Source organism: Anolis sagrei, chromosome 6 (genome assembly GCF_037176765.1).
Source record: "Anolis sagrei isolate rAnoSag1 chromosome 6, rAnoSag1.mat, whole genome shotgun sequence".
Lineage (NCBI taxonomy): Eukaryota > Metazoa > Chordata > Lepidosauria > Squamata > Dactyloidae > Anolis > Anolis sagrei.
The window spans coordinates 51163131-51181939 of NC_090026.1; the positions used below are offsets into that span (position 1 = coordinate 51163131).

Below are 18809 nucleotides of genomic sequence, written 5' to 3' on the forward strand. Positions count from 1 at the left end.
AGAAAGAAGGGAAGGAAGGAGGGAAGGAAGGAAAGAAGGAAGGAAGGAAGGAAGGAAAGAAGGAAGGAAGGAAAGGAAAGGAAGGAAGGAAGGAAGGAAGGAAGGAAGGAAGGAAAGAAAGAAGGGAAGGAAGGAGGGAAGGAAGGAAAGAAGGAAGGAAGGAAGGAAGGAAGGAAGGAAGGAAAGAAGGAAGGAAGGAAGGAAAGGAAAGGAAGGAAGGAAGGAAGGAAAGAAAGAGGGAAGGAAGGAAAGAAAGAAAGAAAGAGGGAAGGAAAGAAGGAAAGGAAAGAAGGGAGTAAAGAAAGAGGGAAGGAAGGAAGGAAAGACGGAAGGAAGGAAGGAAGGAAAGAAAGAAGGAAGGAAAGAGGGAGGAAGGAAGGAAGGAAGGAAAGAAGGAAGGAAGGAAAGAAGGATGGACAGAAGGAAGGAAGGAAAGAAGGAAAGAAAGAAGGAAGGAAGTAAGGAAAGAAAGAGGGAGGGAGGAAGGAAAGAAAGAAGGAAGGAAGGAAAGAAAGAAAGAAAGAAAGATGGAAGGAAAGAAGGGAAGGAAGGAAAGAAGGGAGGAAAGAAAGAAGGGAGGAGGGAAGGAAGGAAAGAAAGAAAGAGGGAAGGAAAGAAGGAAGGAAAGAAGGGAGGAAAGAAAGAGGGAAGGAAGGAAGGAAGTAAGGAAAGAAAGAAGGACGGACGGAAGGAAGTAAGGAAGGAAAGAAAGAAGGAAGGAAATTAAGAAAGAAGGAAGGAAGGAAAGAAAGAGGGAAGGAAGGAAGGAAAGGAAGGAAGGAAGGAAGGAAAGAAGGACAAAAGGAAGGAAAGAAGGAAAGAAAGAAGGAAAGAAGGAAAGAAAGAAGGAACGATGGAAGGAAGGAAGGAAAGAAGGAAGGAAGGAAGGAAGGTGAGAAAGAAAGAAGGAAGGAAGGAAGGAAAGAAAGAAAGAAAGAAAGAAAAGAAGAGCTTGGCAGTGCGAACTCCAAAGAGCAGAGCTGCTCTCCTCAGTTTCTCTCCTCCTCCTTTGCAACGTGTTGCAATTCCTCTCAGTGGAGACCCAGCTGCCAAAAAAAAAAAAAAAAAGTTCGCCTCCACTTTGGGAAGCCTTCAAGGAAGCTTCTCCAAGCTTTCTCTCCCTCTTTTTTTCCCCTTCATACCTCCCTCCCTTCCTCACAAACTCCTTTCTCCCTTTTCCGCCCACAACTGGCTGGGCAGCCGGTGGGGTTTCGTGACGCAGCGTCTGAATCCTTGAAGGAGGCGAGGAGGGGCCTTCTCGCATCTTGTTTGGGGGGCCCCCTTTCCTCCCTCGCCCTTTCCTCCCCTCAGGACTTTCCACCCTCAAGCCTAGGCAGAAGCGAAGAGGAAAGGGAGCCCCTCCAAAGCTGCCCCAAAGGAGAAGCAAAGGAAGAGAGGAACTTCAGGAGCCTTTCTCCTTCTTTTTCCCGCGATGCAACCCTCCTCTTTCTTCAGACTCGCCTTGGGCATCCTTTTGGCCCTCGAGCTTGGACTCTGCGCCCTTCCCTCAGGTAAACTTGCAAGAAGGAAAGAAGGGGGCATGTTTGTGTATCAATGTCTAGGGTTGAAAGGAGGGGCTTGTAGGTCTGCTTTGTTTAACAAAAGGGGGGGGGGGGACTAGATAGACCAACTTCACCTCCTTTCTTTCCTTCCCCTCTTTCTTTGTGGGGCAGTTAAAGGGGCACTTTATAGGGGGGGGTTATTTAGTTTTGGAAAGCAAAAGAGGCTCCTGAATGAAACCAGATGTGGCTTGGAATGGCAAAAAGAGAGGGAGGAGGGAGAGAGAAGGGTGAGATGGAGCAGTGTGGATCATGCTGTTTGAACTGGATTATGTTGTCAGTGTGTAGACCAGGCATGGGCAAACTTCTGGTCTTCAACTCTGGGGCTTCAACTCCCACAAATATTTTTATTTTACCCCCCCCCCCCCCCCCCACCCCATCCCATACATTTTTCTTTTGCCGTCTCACCTAGGGCCCATCCACACAGCCCTATATCCCAGAATATCAAGGCAGAACATCCCACAATATCTGCTTTGCACTGGGTTATCTCAGATAATGTGGGATATTCTGCCTTGATATTCTGGAATATAGGGCTGTATGGAAGGGCCCCTGGACCAACTCCTTCCACACAGCCCTATATCCCAGAATATCAAGGCAGAATATCCCACAATATCTGCTTTCAACTGGGTTATCTCATATAATGTGGGATTTTCTGCCTTGATATTCTGGGTTATAGGACTGTGTAGAAGAAGTTGGTCCAATTCTGGGCACCACAGTTGAAGAGAGATATTGACAAGCTGGAAAGCTTCCAGAGGAGGGCGACTAAAATGATCAAGGGTCTGGAGAACAAGCCCTATGAGGAGCAGCTTAAAGAGCTGGGCATGTTTAGCCTGAAGAAGAGAAGGCTGAGAGGAAACATGATAGCCCTGGAGTGTAGTAGAGGCTCCTTCTTTGGAAGCTTTTAAACAGAGGCTGGATGGCCATCTGTCGGGGGTGCTTTGAATGTGATTTTCCTGCTTCTTGGCAGGGGGTTGGACTGGATGGCCCATGAGGTCTCTTCCAACTCTATGATTCCATGCTTCTATGAATATAGGGCTGTATGGAAGGGCCCCTGGACCAACTCCTTCCACACAGCCCTATATCCCAGAATATCAAGGCAGAACATCCCACAATATCTGCTTTGAGCTGAGTTATCTCAGATATTTATTATTTTATGTATTTCGGTTGCTTCTACCCCGCTCTTCTCACCCCGAAGGGGACTCAGGGCGGCTTACAAAAACAAGGCACAATTCGATGCCCGTATCACAAACAATAGTAAAACAAAATAACATAAATTAACAATTAAACAACATTTCTTACATTACTACCATAAAACCAATAGAATCAATACAAACCAGTTTCTCCTCATTGACGGTCAACGTTCGCTAGCTCATAGTTCAATTTCCAATTCCACAGTTGTCAGTCCTGTTAGTCCCATTCGTCTGGTTATCCTTATCTAGGAGTCAGATTGCCCAAAGGCCTGGTCCCATAACCACGTCTTTACCTTCCTCCTGAAGGAGAGGAGGGATGTTGATGCCCTAATTTCCCCCGGGAGTGAGTTCCACAGGTGAGGGGCCACCACTGAGAAGGCCCTGCTCCTCGTCCCCACCAACCTCACTTGTGATAGCGGTGGAGTCGAGAGCAGGGCCCCCTCAGATGATCTCAAATTCCGAGGTGGGATATAGAGGGAGATACGTTCGGACAGATACACTGGACCGGAACCATACAGTGTATCTGTCCGTAACCGTACAGTGTATCAGATACTGTGGGATTTTCTGCCTTGATATTCTGGAATATAGGGCTGTATGGAAGGGCCCCTGGACCAATTCCTTCCACGCAGCCCTATAACTCAGAATATCAAGGCAGAAAATCCCACAATATGTGCTTTGAACTGGGTTATCTCAGATATTGTGGCATGTTCTGCCTTGATATTCTGGAATATAGGGATGTATGGAAGCTCCCCTGGACCAACTCCTTCCATACAGCCCTATATCCCAGAATATCAAGGCAGAACATCCCACAATATGTGCTTTGAACTGGGTTAACTTAGATAATGTGGGATTTTCTGCCTTGATATTCTGGAATATAGAGCTGTATGGAAGCCCCCCTGGACCAACTCCTTCCCCACAGCCCTATATCCCAGAATATCAAGGCAGAACATGCCACAATATCTGCTTTGAACTGGGTTATCTCAGATAATGTGGGATTTTCTGCCTTGATATTCTGAATACAGGGATGTATGGAAGGGCCCCTGGACCAACTCCTTCCATGCAGCCCTATAACTCAAAATATCAAGGCAGAACATGCCACAATATCTGCTTTGAACTGGGTTATCTCAGATATTGTGAAATGTTCTGCCTTGATATTCTGGAATATAGGGTTGTATGGAAGGGCCCCTGGTCCAACTCCTCCTCCACAGCCCTATATCCCAGAATATCAAGCCAGAACATCCCACAATATCTGCTTTGAACTGGGTTATCTCAGATAACGTGGGATGTTCTGCCTTGATATTCTGGAATACTTACTTATTTACTTCGGCAATCCCTCGTTGTCCAAGTAGGATAGTCCTCCAGGGTCAGTGTGGAGTGTGCGGTAGGTCCGTAGGTGACTGTGGAGCCTTATTCTTGATCTGCATCTTCTCCTGCACTGAGGGCATTGGTTTCCAGGTTGAAGGCGGTCCCAGTCGGAGTTGGCTTGACGCACCTTCCTCTTGGAACATTTTTCTCTTTCGCCCTCCATTCGATTTCGTGCCTCTTCAAATTCTACAATACTGCTGGTCACAGCTGACCTCCAGCTGGAGCGCTCAAGAGCCAGGGCTTCCTATTCTCAGTGTCTATGCCACAGTTTTTAAGGTTGGCTTTGAGCCCATCTTTAAATCTCTTTTCCTGTCCTCCAACATTCCGTTTTCCGTTCTTGAGTTCAGAGTAGAGCAGGGGTCCTCAAACTAAGGCCTGGTTTGAGCAGATGCAGCCCTCCAAGGTCATTTACCCAGCCCTTGTTCAGGGTCAACCTAAGGCTGAAATGACTTGAAAGCACACAACAACAACAACAACAACAATGCTATCTCATCAGCCAAAAGCAGGCCCACACTTCCCATTGAAGTACTGATAAGTTTATATTTAAATTGTTCTTCATTTTTATTATTGTATTGCTTTTAAGTGTTTTTTTTTTTTTGCACTACAAATGAGATATGTGCCATGTGCATAGGAATTCATTCATTTTTTTTAAAAATTATAATCCGTCCCTCAGTTTGAGGGACTGTGACCTGGCCCTCTGTTTAAAAAGTTTGAGGACCCCTGGAGTAGAGCAACTGCTTTGGGAGATAGTGGTCGAGCATCTGGACAACGTGGCCCATCCAGCGGAGTTGATGGCGGAGGACCATCGCTTCAATGCTGGTGGTCCTTGCTTCTTCCAGCACGCTGACATTTGTCCAGTTGTCTTCCCAAGAGATTTGTAGGATTTTCCGGAGGCAGCACTGATGTGACATCTATAGACAGTCCACATTTCGCAGGCATATAGCAGGGTTGGGAGAACAATAGCTTTATAAACAAGCACAAACACAAGCAGTGTATCTGAACTGAAACCCCACTGTCGTGAGTAGACAGAACAAATGGCATCCTTTCAGATGTTACTGTACTTGGACGCCCTTCAGTTCTAGTCATGATATGAAGGGGAAGACAGGAGTTGTAGTCCAGCATCAGGAGGGCCACATAAAATGACATGACGGGATGGATTTGAACTGCAGGTCTTGGGTCACATTCACACATGTGGCATAGACCCATTTAATGTGGTTTAACTGCATCCTATGGGTTTATTACCCTGACCAGATAATGCATTTGAACTGCATTATTGGGAAATGTAGATCCAGCCAAAGTTGCTGGTTTGATAATAATAATAATAACAACAACAATAACAATAACTTTATTTATACCCCGCCACCATCTCCCCAAGGGGACTTGGGGTGGCTTACATGAGGTCAAGCCCAACAACACATCAGTAAAAGCAAAACAGCAAGCAAATAAAACAGTACAATTAATATACCTTACATATAAACAATAACACACAGTTTAAAACCTTAAAATCGCTTCTCCTCCGCCTCCCTCGCAGGAAAACTGACAACAGAATGTACTTTCTCTGGGACTTTAAAGACTCTCCTTCCAGAGAGTTGCAGCTGCATTGGAACGGATGCTCTAGGGAAGGGACATTGCTCTGTCTTAGGTCTGGCATTTTAAACTCCCTTTCAGCTTATATTGCACTATTACCCCCAAGACTTTTCAGATGTGTCCAACCATAATAAAACCCACACACCACTTCAAGCCAGGAGATCTTTTCAGAGCAACCAAGGTTCCAAAAGACACTGGCACACAGTATCTCCAATTATCCATTGATTATAAAGGCTTGTCAAATGCAACTGGAGTAGGATTGAAGCGAATGGGAGGGATTGATTGATCCCAAGAGCTTTGTCGACTTCTCAGTGTGAGCTGTTTTGCTAGCATAGTTGCATTGCACTTTTCTCTTGTTTTTTTGGCAAAATATGCAGAACTTTTCTAGTGTCTGGACAGTTTGATTGTTTGTAGCAGATGGTGAAAAATATATTTTATAAATTCTGCTTTTCCTCAGACTTCTGCATATTTTACGACCAGTAGACTCACAAACAAGCCACTACAGCACCATAACTTTCTAAAAGAGCCCCATTGTGGCTTAAGAAGAGAAGTAAATCAAGAAAGAGTTGGAGAAACACAGGGAGCTCTCGGTCAGAGCTGAAGCAATGTGATGTAGGACATGTCTTGGAATGGCCTCATTTTGGAAAGATTGGGATGCAAAGTTATGGCAGAACATGTAAACACAGGAGGCAACCAGCTTATAAATAGGTAGCTGTTTAGTCTGGCATGTTGTTGTTGTATGTTCTCAAGTTATTCCAGGCTTTCAGTGATGCAAAAGCAGTCCTATTGAGGGATTTTCTTTGCAAGATTTGTTCAGACCTCTAACCTTCCTCTGAGGCTGAGAGAGTATGACTTGCGCAAAGTCACCCCGTGGGTTTCCATGGAGCTTAGGAATTCACATCCTGGACCCCAGAATCATAGTCCAGTGCTCAGACCACTTCACCATACCAGGTGAAACGTCAGGAGAAAATGCTGTTAGAACATGGCTACACAACCCAGAAACCACACAGCACCCAAATGATTCTTTCCGTGAATGCTTCAACAATAGATCCAAAGTCACTGTTCTTTTACATTCCTATGTGGATATCAGTTCACTTCTCTAATAAAAGGGGAAACGAGGCCCCAATTCTCAGGTATTATTTTGGGTTTGCATAACTTGTGGTTGGAATACTATGGTTACTAAAAATATTTTACATTCATCAGGATTCGTGTTCTTAATGCGCTCCCGATGGTGAGGTGAAGGGGCACCTTACTGGGAAGGTGCAAGTGAAGGGCGGAGCAAGCTGCAGGCATCCGGGGCGTCCAGGGCATGGAAAAAAGAGATAGAGTAGCTCTGGGCCCAGAAAAAACACAACTCTTTTACCTGTCTGGCCCACCCTTGTATCCTATTACCATACCTCCTCCTCTGCCTCTCAGATCTCGTTCCTGAAGAAAGCGGTGCAGGTGCGCAGGTGCGAGATCTGAGAGGCAGAGAAGGAGGTACAGTAATAGGAAAATTACCATATTGAAATCAAATCTGATGCTTTTAAAAATTTTATTTGGTGTGTGTTGGAAGAGGGGTAGTCTTATACGGCGAGTATATCCCAAACTCTACATTTTAACTGGAAAAGTTGGGGATCTTCTTATATGCCCAGTCGTCTTATATGCCGGAATATACGGTACATCAAACATTATGTAGAAATGTTCAATTGCAGGCCTTCCAGAGAAGATTTCTCATCATTCCTAGTCATTATGAACACTGGCCGATGCTGATGGGAATTGTCATCTAACACATCTGGAGGCCACCCAGTTGGGTGAGGTGGTTGTATGCTATGTGGCCTGAAGCTTGTGAGCTTTTAATGGGGGAAGTGACCTGCTTTTATAGCATAGTTATCCAAGAAAGTGGTGCCTGCTTCATGTTTTTTTTCAGTCGGTTTGGCTGAAGAGTTTCTTTTCTTTTACCTCTTAAAAGGATCAACCTTTCCTGTAAAATAACCATTATTTTTTTTATTCTGAGCGCGAAGGGAAAAAGAACTCAGGTTGGGGAATACGTAGTTTCTGTCCAAAGATCTGCAGGAGCAGTAGAAGGTATCACATCTACACTTTATAAGCAGACTGGAGAATGGGGACGTTCCTTTGGAATACAGGAAGTGGGAATAGGGCAATTATGTAGTAAAAAGTGCAGCGTAATTTTTCACGATGTCAGCATTTTTCAATATTGTTCTTGCATTTATTTGTGTGTGTTCATGTTTAGCTTACCCAAACCATTTCAGGCCAGGTTACTAATGTTTTATAATAAATAAATCAAGAACTTCAAACCCTGCTTTCTATATTCATAGCCAGCAAAACTTTGCCCAGATGAAAAAGAAATTCCTTTCTCCTTAGAAGGCATTTGGTTTTTGTCCCAAAGTTGTAGTATGGCAATTGAGTTTCTCTGTTCTTTTGCTGCTGCTTAGTCAGCATGAGCAGGCCTCTGCAGGTAGCCAATTTCAGGTATCCTGTGAAGGAGAATGAATTGCCAGTCATTTGATTTAACTTCATGATAATGTATTATTTTTATTTATTTATTTATTGACTTACTCTAATTGTATACCGCCCCTCTCAGCCTTCCGGCAACTCGAGGCGGTTTACAAGGCAAAATTCAATGCCACAAAAACACAGTACAATTTAAAACATTAACAGCAATAAAATCAAAAGAACAGCAATAAAAAACATAAGTCAGTAAATCTATATAAATAAAAATGTAATGCTCATTTGTGGGATTAATATAACTCAAAAACCACTGGACGAATTGCCGCCAAACTTGGGCACAAGACACCTACTAGCCCAAGGAATGGCATTCACTCAAAAAATGATTTTGTCATTTGAGATTTATAGTTTACTTACAAGCAAAGAGCATTCTGAACTCCACCAATGATGAAATTGAACCAAATGTGGCACACAGGACTCCCATGACCAACAGAAAAGACTAGAAGGGATTGGTGGGCATTGACCTTGAGTTTGGGAGTTGTAGTTCACCTATATCCAGAGAGCACTGTGGACTCAAACAATAATGGATCTGGATCAAACTTGGCACGAATGTTCCATATGCCCAAATATGAACACTAGTGGAGTTTGGGGAAAATAGACCTTGACATTTGGGAGTTGTAGTTACTAGGATTTATAGTTCACCTACAATCGAAAAGCATGCTGAACCCAACCACTGACAAAATTGGGGCAAGGTTCCCACACAGAATCCCCATACTTAAGGCCATTCTGTCCAACTCCCTTCACAAGGGCAAGAAAACATAATCAAAGCCTTCCTGACAAAAAGCCATCCACCCATAGATATAGATAGATATATATATACGATTCACACACACACACATGTATATGACAGATATAGTATCATAGGCTTGAAAGGGACCCCTAACGAAGGCAATTCTATGTTGCATGTTTCAGAGTAGTCAAACCAGACAATCTCCACATCAACACTGACAAAGAAATAGCAAGAAATACTGTTTACCCAAAAACATAAAGAAATTACATATATTAGAAACCATTACTTTATTTTCCAGATCAACAGACTGGGCCACAGCAACGCATGGCAGGGGACAGCTAGTCATCAATAAAAACATTGTCCAATTCCATCGCCCATTACTCAATATTTGCAAATGCTTGCTTGAACCAGGTTCTCGGGTTCCCTAACCCTAAACTATATTTAGTTTATAAAGCCTCAGAAGATATTGTTTCAAACAAATGAAGAAACCTTGAAAGAAACCTGAAGAAGGGATACTTCTCCTGAAACAAGGACTATAAACACCTGGGAACCTTGTTGTATTCCCAAGACTTTTTATCACATCTTGAATTCACATGGGACAATATTGGATATGTTGAAGTTTGTCCACAGGACCTTTGGAAGATTCGTCTAAATATTTTGGAAAACATGAATATTATTATTGTTACACTGTTGTAAATAGTCCCTATGTGTTTGTTTCCCACACTTGTGTATTATACAAGTTAGTTTGGTATTTTCATCATTATTCCAATTGGTATTTTTGCTGAAGTTTATAGCAATAGGACATTTGTGTGTTGACATTTTATTTATAGATATCTGTGTAGTTAGAGTTTTAATCCAGAAAGCCTGCCTAGTTCAGCAATGGCTACGATGGAAGCAGCAATTTCTGAACTCTTAAATATCTGTGAGCACTAAATTACACACTGGCGGGCTTTTGTTGTGAGAGGGTTGTTTGTAGGGTTGTCAGAGTGAATACTGGAGATAACACCTATCCATCTAATGTGGATGCAGAACTGATGATTTTAGCAGGTGTTTATTGACCTCATGATACAAGCAGGAGCATCTATTGACCTCATGATACAAGAGATCTCTCAAGTTTTCGATCTAGCACCCTTAGTTATTCCTTATGTACATTCAGTTTGGATTAGAGGTTGTGAAACTGATTGCAGAGGAGGTTCTGAAAGAGTGTTTACTTCTTTCTATTGGCTGTGATTGCAATCAAAATACAAAGGGTAATATGGGGAGAGTCCCATCAGTGGTGAAATAGTCATTAATTGGTATTATTTTAGTTTCAAAAACAGCTTGAGAAAAAGGAGTTAATCTCATTTCCTAATATCAGATCCGTGAAAAGCAGACTGGACACAATAAATGTCCTGCTAGAACAGGAGGACCCAAAATATATGTTGAAAATTATCCATTGCTCAACTTCATGACTAGGCTCAAACTACAAGAAACGAGATTCCATCTGAACACGAGGAAGAACTTCCTGACAGTGAGAGCCATTCAGCAGTGGAACTCTCTGCCCCGGAGTGTGGTGGAGGCTCCTTCTTTGGAAGCTTTTAAACAGAGGCTGGATGGCCATCTGTCAGGGGTGATTTGAATGCAACATTCCTGCTTCTTGGCAGGGGGTTGGACTGGATGGCCCATGAGGTCTCTTCCAACTCTTTGATTCCATGATTCTAGGCCTCATCTGGAGTTTTATGGGATCAGGAATTCCCAAACAGACCCCTATAGACTCTCCAGGGTGTTTCTCCATACCAGAGACCCATATCTCCAGATTGGCCCATCAACAAGTCTAGAAAAAGTTGTCTGAGAGGTCAAAATCTCCAAACCATTAAGACAGTGGTTCTCTACCTGTGAATCCCCAGATGTTTTAGCCTTCAACTCCCAGAAATCCTAACAGCTGGTAAACTGGCTGGGATTTCTGGGAGTTGTAGGCCAAAACACCTGGAGACCTACAGGGTGAGAATTACTGCATTAAGACCTTTTCATGAAAGACTTCAACCTGTGCCTTCAAAGGGAGTTCTGTGATTTGGATGTGTAAAATAGTCTCTTCCACCATTTAGACTTGTTGGAGCATGGTCTTCACGTGGAGCTTTCCATGGTGCCACAACTATTGGTCTGAATTTCCCAATGAGCATTTTGTTAGGGCCAGGACAATGATGGTATCTACTTGCTGTCTTATTCTGTTATGATAGGGCATTGTGTAATAACATCATCTTACGCCATTGGCTATGCTGACTAAAACTGCTGGGAGCAGCAATCCAGGAATATCTGGAGGCCCACATGGTTCCCATCCCTGCTCTATGATCTGCTTTCTCTTGTTATATCAATTCCAACTTATGGCAACCCTATCATAGAGTTTCCTTGGCTAGATTTATTTCAAGAAGGTTTGCCATTTCCTTCTTCTCAGGCTTGTCAGTGTCATCAAGTAGGTTTTTGTGGCTGAGTAAAGATTCAATCTCTGGTATCCAACACTCAAACCACAACGCCACTTTAGCTCTTTTGAACTTGTTGCTTGCTTTTCTTAGTTGCCATATTTAAAAGATGTGGATTCTACTTAGCTTACAAATATCTCTCATTCATTATATAAAACAGAAAGGGTAGAATTGGAAGAAGGTAAAAACATATAATCTGAACACAGGAAAAGAGGTTCATTTTTAAATGTTCTAATCAAGAATGTTCAGTCTTAAATCCCTTTTTGGCCTGGTGGACTGATTCTAATTAAAAAATAACTACTTTCCATGCATAAAATTGAATCTGTGGCTAGTTCCACTCAGTCCAAAGCCAACAACACTTCTCCGTATTTTCTTCTAGTGTGTGTTTCTGGTAGCTCCTTTGATTTTTTAAAAGGGATGTTTGAATAAAATATTGCGGGGGAAACGCCTACTGGACCAGCAGATAAACTGGTAGTGGATGTCCTCTTCAAGGTAATCCTCCTGGACCCAGTTCCCGCCCATTCATTCAGTATCCATTTCTTCAACAATGTCACTGAAAATGTGATGGCCACATTTAACAGCCAATTTTGGCTATGTAGCATTTTTGTTAGATAGCAGATGAAGTTGGGAGCCAATTTTCTCCCCCATGAACTCTCTAAGGAGCCAAACAGACTGCCCCAAAATATGTGTGTGTTGGATGAAACTAAAAAGAAACTGTCTAGAGACTGGTTTCTGGTATAAGAAACTGGTATTTGGGATATTAAAGAGTGGTGTAGAAGTTTCAAACTATTTGAAAGGTGAATTGCCACTACTGATGACTTCCAAGAAAGGGAATTAACTGGTTTTGGCCAGAGAAAATGTGATTTTAACGGGGCTGAAGATTCCAGAAACAAGTGGGGGCAGTTAGTATGGTTCATTACTGATCTAAAAACATTTGAGTCCAGCTTTAGACTTAGGTGTAATACTAAAATTTATTTCTGATGGGATGACAGGAGAAATGCTAGTTGATCATGCTCAATCTCTTATCGTTGACTTTATAGCCTCCTGGAATGAATTTGCTACAATTCTGTTCCTGGTGACGGGATTGCTAACAGGGTAACTTTGGGGACTGCTGTTTGGTTGCATAATAGCCTTGTGTTGATTTGTTGAAGATGTATATGTGAAGAAGTATTTGAAGATATGGAATACAAAGGAACCAATATGAAGATGGCAACCAGCTTTCTATGTGAATCTGAAAAAGATGTTGCTGGACCAGTACCTGAAAGTGATGATAGCATGTGAAAGTCTGAAAATTTTAGGATAAATCACAGCAGGTCAAAGATGCTCTGGGTTAAATAGTCCTCAGAAGAAGAAATTGGGCAATTACCCTAATCTAGGAGCCGTAACCATCCCCTTGAAGCACCAGAGTTGGAAGTTGTTCTTGAGTGCAAACATTGTCACTGGAAGCCCAGTTGACCTCACTGGTGAAGAATGCTTATGCCTAGCCTTGGCTGATTTGCTGTTCTTTGGCCAAGGCAGCATTGCCTCTTGACTGGACTGTTATCATGTACTGTAGATAGGGCTTTGCTTGAAGATAGTCTGAAGGCTTAAACCTCAACATGCCTTAGCCAGGCTATTTGGAGCAGCAAGGAAGGAGAATATTACTCTAATCTTGGTATTTTAAACTGTATTTTTTTTAAAAAAAAACACCTCACAATGCTGATGCTAATGGCGCACAATTGAGACTCGTACGCCAACTACGACCGTACCTCGTGAAGGCTGATCTGGCCGGGGTGGTCCACGCCTTGGTCCCCTCCAGATTGGACTACTGCAATGCACTCTATGTGGAGCTGCCCTTGAAAATTCCAACTGGTCCAACGGGCGGCAGCCAGGTTGTTAACTGGTGCTCCTTACAGAGAGAGGTCAACCCTCCTGTTTAAGGAGCTCCATTGGCTGCCGTTCATTTTCCTGTCCCAATTCAAGGTGCAGGTGCTTACCTACAAAGCCCTAAACAGATTGGGACCCGCCTACCTGCGTGACCGCATCTCCGTATGTGAACCAACACAATCTCTTCGATCATCTGGAGAGGCCCTGCTCACAATCCCACCTGTGTTGCAAGTGCGGTTGGTGGGGACGAGGGACAGGGCCTTCTCTGTGGTAGCCCCCCGACTCTGGAACTCTCTTCCCAAGGACATTAGACAAGCCCCAACACTGGCAGTCTTCAGGAAGAGCTTGAAGACGTGGCTGTTCCGCTGTGCCTCTCCAGAATAGGAAGCTCTTAGCATCATGTCCCAAATGCACTTTACTAGAGATTTAAGATTGTCTGCACACAGCACTACCTCTAAAAACCTATACATGTCACCTGTCATGTCCAGCACTTTTAAATTTTATTCATTACATTTGGCCCAGCCTTAGTTTTTAAATGCGTCATGGTGTTACTGTTTTTGATGTTTATTGTTATTGCTTTAATTTTTTGTTTGCTTTATGAGTTTTATTGTTGTATTTGTTATGCTGTTGTTTTATTGTGGGCCTTGGCCTTTTGTAAGCTGCACCGAGTCCTTCGGGAGATGTTAGCGGGGTATAAATAAAGTTAATAATGAACAAAATCTGTAAGTCACGCGCATATAATAATAATAATAATAATAATAATAATAATAATAATAATGGGTTGTTGTAGGTTTTTCCGGGCTATATGGCCATGTTGTGGAGGCAATTTTTCTCCTGACGTTTCGCCTGCATCTATGGCAAGCATCCTCAGAGGTACCTCTGAGGATGCTTGCCATAGATGCAGGCGAAACGTCAGGAGAAAAATTGCCTCCACAACATGGCCATATAGCCCGGAAAAACCTACAACAACCCATGGATTCCGGCCATGAAAGCCTTCGACAATAATAATAATAATAATACTTTATTTATACCCCACCACCATCTCCCCAAGAGGACTCGGAGCGGCTTACATGAGGCCAAGCCCGGCAACACATCAATAAAACAAAAAGCCATAAGCAAATAAAACAATACAATTAATATAAACAACATATAAACAATAACACGCAAGGATTTTAAAACCTACCCTTTACTAGAAAAATAGAAACAATGATAAAGAATGAAGTTATCATTTGTTGTTACAATTTATATCTTTGTTTATTTTAAAGCAGGTATGAATCCTACTTACTTTGCTCTTTCTAGTAAGTTACTTCTAAGCTCCATCCCCTCCTCAGGTAACTGAGTATTGTTTCCCCTCCCTTCCCCTCCAGCAAAAAGGTTCTAAAACTTGCAGCAACTGTAATTTTCTAAGCTCTCCTGCAAGCTGTAATTTTCTAACTTTAGCCCTTTGTTTTTAGAGTAAGCTGATCTTTTTTGGGGTCATAAGCATGAGTCCTCTCTGGTCTGGAGAGCTTATGGCTTTTTTAAAGCCACATAGCTTGGAAAATGGGGAAATCTTGGATCTCGGGGAAGTGGCTGCTTCCCAGAAATTACCCTCCCAGCTTTTGTTTGGGGGCAGCTGACAACTCCTCCTCTTCTTTGCCTCTTTTGTAGTTGCTCAGGAAAGGGATCTCATCAGTGGTGAACTTGTAAAAACATTGGTGCCTGGAAGCCACATCTTACGAGCCAAAAACGCTGCCTGTGAGCATGGCAGCAGTTTGAGGCCTTAATCTGGAGGCCCTGGTAGGATTTTTGCTTAAAAGGTTAGTTGAAATTGTAGGGTTAGTCTTTGTTCAGAGTTTTGGAGAAAATCTGCAAGGAAATTGTTGTATGAATGTGTCACTAACCTTCAGAGCATTGTTTATTGTTTACTTTGGCTCCCCTGCTACCTTCAGTCTGATTCACATGATTTTCACTGAGTACTTTTATAGTGATCTGTGGCTACTAAAGTCTCATATCTCCAAATTTAGTCCATTTCCCATATTGTGCCTGCTGTCTGTTTTGAATAGTGTTGCATTCTGTTTAGATACATTGCACGGCTTGAGGGTTCTGAGAGTTATGGTCTCCAAGTAACTTTTCTGACTCTGAGAGAGTAAAGCAAAGAGTTGTCACTAGGTGGTCTTCCTGATTTGGCTGCTGTTGATGACAAGTGCTTTTTTTATTCTACTCTGTCTCTCTGTTTTTTTGTTTTTTCAGATTCCGGGGTATTTCTCATCTATAGCAGTGGTCTGCAGGGCTGCTTGGAGACAAAGGACTCCCTGGTGAAAATAGCCAGGATTTGCAACACCAGTCATCCAGCTCAGAAGTGGAAATGGGTTTCACGAAATCGGCTTTTCAACATTGGAACTATGCAATGCTTGGGGGTCTCCTGGAAGTCTGCAAATACCAGCACAGCTGCCCATGCTCTAGCTACCTACGAATGCGACCGAGAATCCATTAACATGCGATGGAACTGCCGCACCCTTGGAGACCAGCTTTCGCAGTATTTGAGCTCCAGGTTGGGGAATTGGTCTCTCACGCCAGCCGAAAGGGGAGACCAAGCACGGGGAGGACAGTGGAAGATCTACAACCATGATGAAGATTTGTGCTCCAGGCCATACTCTGGTAAAGCCTGCATGAGAAGACTGAAACTTAATCTTGTCACTCTTCGTTGTTGCTGAGCTGTTTTCCCTCTGTTTCTTGGAGTTGTCCAAAATTTAGTATCCTTCACTCCAATAACATATCCTTTAATTAAGCACACATCTGTCCAAACTAAATTGAAAGAAGCCACTAGTTCCCATTGCTATTTTAAAATTGTTTAGCTAGATCCAGAATGACTAGTCTTTCATTATTTTTTATAGTGACAAGGCATGATGCTTTTGAAATTCTCAAGTAGGACATGAAAGGCATCCCTTGCTGGAGTGTTGTGTAATTTCTGGGCTGCATGGCCATTTTCTAGCAGCATTTTCTCCTGATGTTTCACCTGCGTCTGTGGCTGGCATCTTCAGAGGATCAGGAGAAACACTCCAAACAACACTCCAGTGATTACGGCCTTCGACAATACGTCCCTTGCTGTTTGATCTTAACAACTGGCAGTATTTATTTATTTGTCGTGTCAGGCCAACCAGTCAATTATATTACATTTCTAACAGCACAAAGCAAACAAACAAACAAAATATGAATATTATGAGTTTGGTAGTTGATTAAATATCCTTTGACCAGTATCTGGCCACTTGGAGTGCTTCTGGTGTTGCTGCAAGAAGGTCCTCCATTGTGCATGTGGCAGGGCTCAGGTTGCATTGCAGCAGGTGGTCAGTGGTTTGCTCCTCTCCACACTTGTATGTCGAGGATTTCACTTTGTAGCCCCATTTCTGAAGGTTGGCTCTGCATCTTGTGGTGCCAGAGCGCAGTCTGTTCAGCACCTTCCAAGTTGCCCAGTCCTCTGTGTGCCCGGGGGGGGGGGGGGGGAGTCTCTCGTCTGGTATCAGCCATTGGTTGAGGTTCTGGGTTTGAGCCTGCCACTTTTGGACTCTCGCTTGCTGAGGTGTTCCAGCAAGCGTCTCTGTAGATCTTAGAAAACTATTTAATAATAATAAATAATATTTCTAGATTTAAGTCGTTGGCGTGCTGGCTGATACCCAAACAGGGGATGAGCTGGAGATGTCTCTGCCTTGGTCGTTTCACTATTGGCTACTACTTCCCAGCGGATGTCAGGTGGTGCAATACTGGCTAAGCAGTGTAATTTCTCCAGTGGTGTAGGGCGCAGACACCCCATGTCTCATTAAGAGCCACATCCACTGTTTTAGCGTGGTGAGATGTGTTCCACACTGGGCATGCATACTCAGCAGCAGAGTAGCACAGCGCAAGGGCAGATGTCTTCACTGTATCTGGTTGTGACTCCCAGGTTGTGCCAGTCAGCTTTCATATGATATTGTTTCTAAAACCCACTTTTTGCTTGATGTTCAGGCAGTGCTTCTTGTAGGTAAGAGCATGGTTCAGAGTGACTCCCAGGTATGCATTGTGTGCGCTGCAATGCTCCAGTGGGATTCCTTCCCAGGTGATCTGGCAGTCAAAATGTATATAGCCACTAAACATGATTCAGGCAAATGAGGCTAATGGTCTCAGATGGAGCCATAAATGTGAAGCTTTTTTTTTTTTTTTTATAAAAAAAAGTAGTATGTTTTAGTGACCATCTTTCTCAGAACTGATTGCATGAAGAAGTTTTTCTTACTCTCCCAACTAAGAGAGTAAGCAATCCAAACTGAAATTAGGAAGAATTGAGTATTTGATTGTACTTTGCTTTTTTAAAAAAAGTTTAGTTGTCTGTTCGGAGCTCTAGTTTATTTTAATTTCCTGACGTGTTTATCTTGAAATGATCTCTTACCATAAAACTGGCCAACCCACTCAAGGTTTTGTGGCTTCCTCCCACAACTGCTTTGACTTATATTGGAAACATCCATGTTCTAGAGTGACTTTGTTTCTGGCAGAGGTTTGACTGCAGGAAAAAACAAAACTGTATTCCGTACTGGAGAGGTGAATCAAGATTATGATGTTGAGAGTTTCCTCGTTGACCTCTAAGCCATTGGCCTCTATGGTTGCTCAGGATTCCATCCTGTCCTTGGTGCTATTCAGCACCTGAAAGCACCAGGAGACGTTGTCTGGAGGTCTAGGATTTGTTATGTCGGTAACATCAAGCTGTATTTCTACTACCCACGAAATTCCAAGGCAAATGTTTTGATTCTGAAATGTCTGGAATTTGTAGTAGAGTGGACGAGAGCAAATTAATTTACGCTTAATCCAGACAAGTCAAATGTGCTCCTGGGTTGGTGAAATGCAGATCAATGAATAGATTCAGACTGCGCTGAAGACGGGTTACATTCATCTTCAATATGCAGGTTCACTATTTAAGTGTACTCTTGCACTCATTCCTAAGCATGGAGGCCCAGGGTTCTGAATTGGTCAGAAATGCTTTGATACAGTTTAGTTACATCCTATTTGGATTATTGTAATGCACTTTAAGTGGGGCTGGCTTTGAGGAGTGATTGGAAACGTTTAAGTGCAGCCAAATTGTTAACTGGGGCCTTTTACAGGAATCATATCACTCCCTTGCTCTGGTTGCTAGTTTGTCTTCAGATACAATTCAGAGTACAGATTATGTCCTATAAAGCCCTGTACTGGCAGATATTACCTTCCTTTGTGAGACTTTGAGAAGGACCTTCAGGAGAGGACCTTCTTTCAGTCTCACCATCTTCAGAGGCATGGTTGGTGGAAATATGAGGAAGAACCTTTTCAGTGGATCTCCCAAAACTTTTGAAATGTCTCCCTCCTTATTGTCCTTCTTATAGTAAGCGAACATTTTTAATATTCCAATAGATTTCTAGAACTGAAGGTTTTTAATGAAAGGGCATAACACGAACACTGTATTGTTTGACATTGTACAACACTGATATTTAAATTACTATTATCGTTTTAAGTGTATATTTTACATTTTTTTTAGTATTGTTAATAGTTTAAAACTATTTTAATGCTGAAC

The 18809-nt window shown here is 42.8% G+C and overlaps 1 protein-coding gene across 1 annotated transcript in view; it reads left to right on the forward strand.

Moving 5' to 3' along the window:
• Positions 1-1066: 1066 nt before the first annotated feature.
• The window catches only part of MRC2 (mannose receptor C-type 2), a 97421-nt gene continuing 79678 nt past the window's right edge, over positions 1067-18809 (forward strand). The window contains exons 1-2 of the mRNA XM_060781295.2: positions 1067-1511; positions 15494-15901. Coding sequence (XP_060637278.2) covers positions 1433-1511; positions 15494-15901 — 487 coding nt within the window. The 5' untranslated portion in view covers positions 1067-1432. The remainder of the gene's footprint in view (positions 1512-15493; positions 15902-18809) is intronic.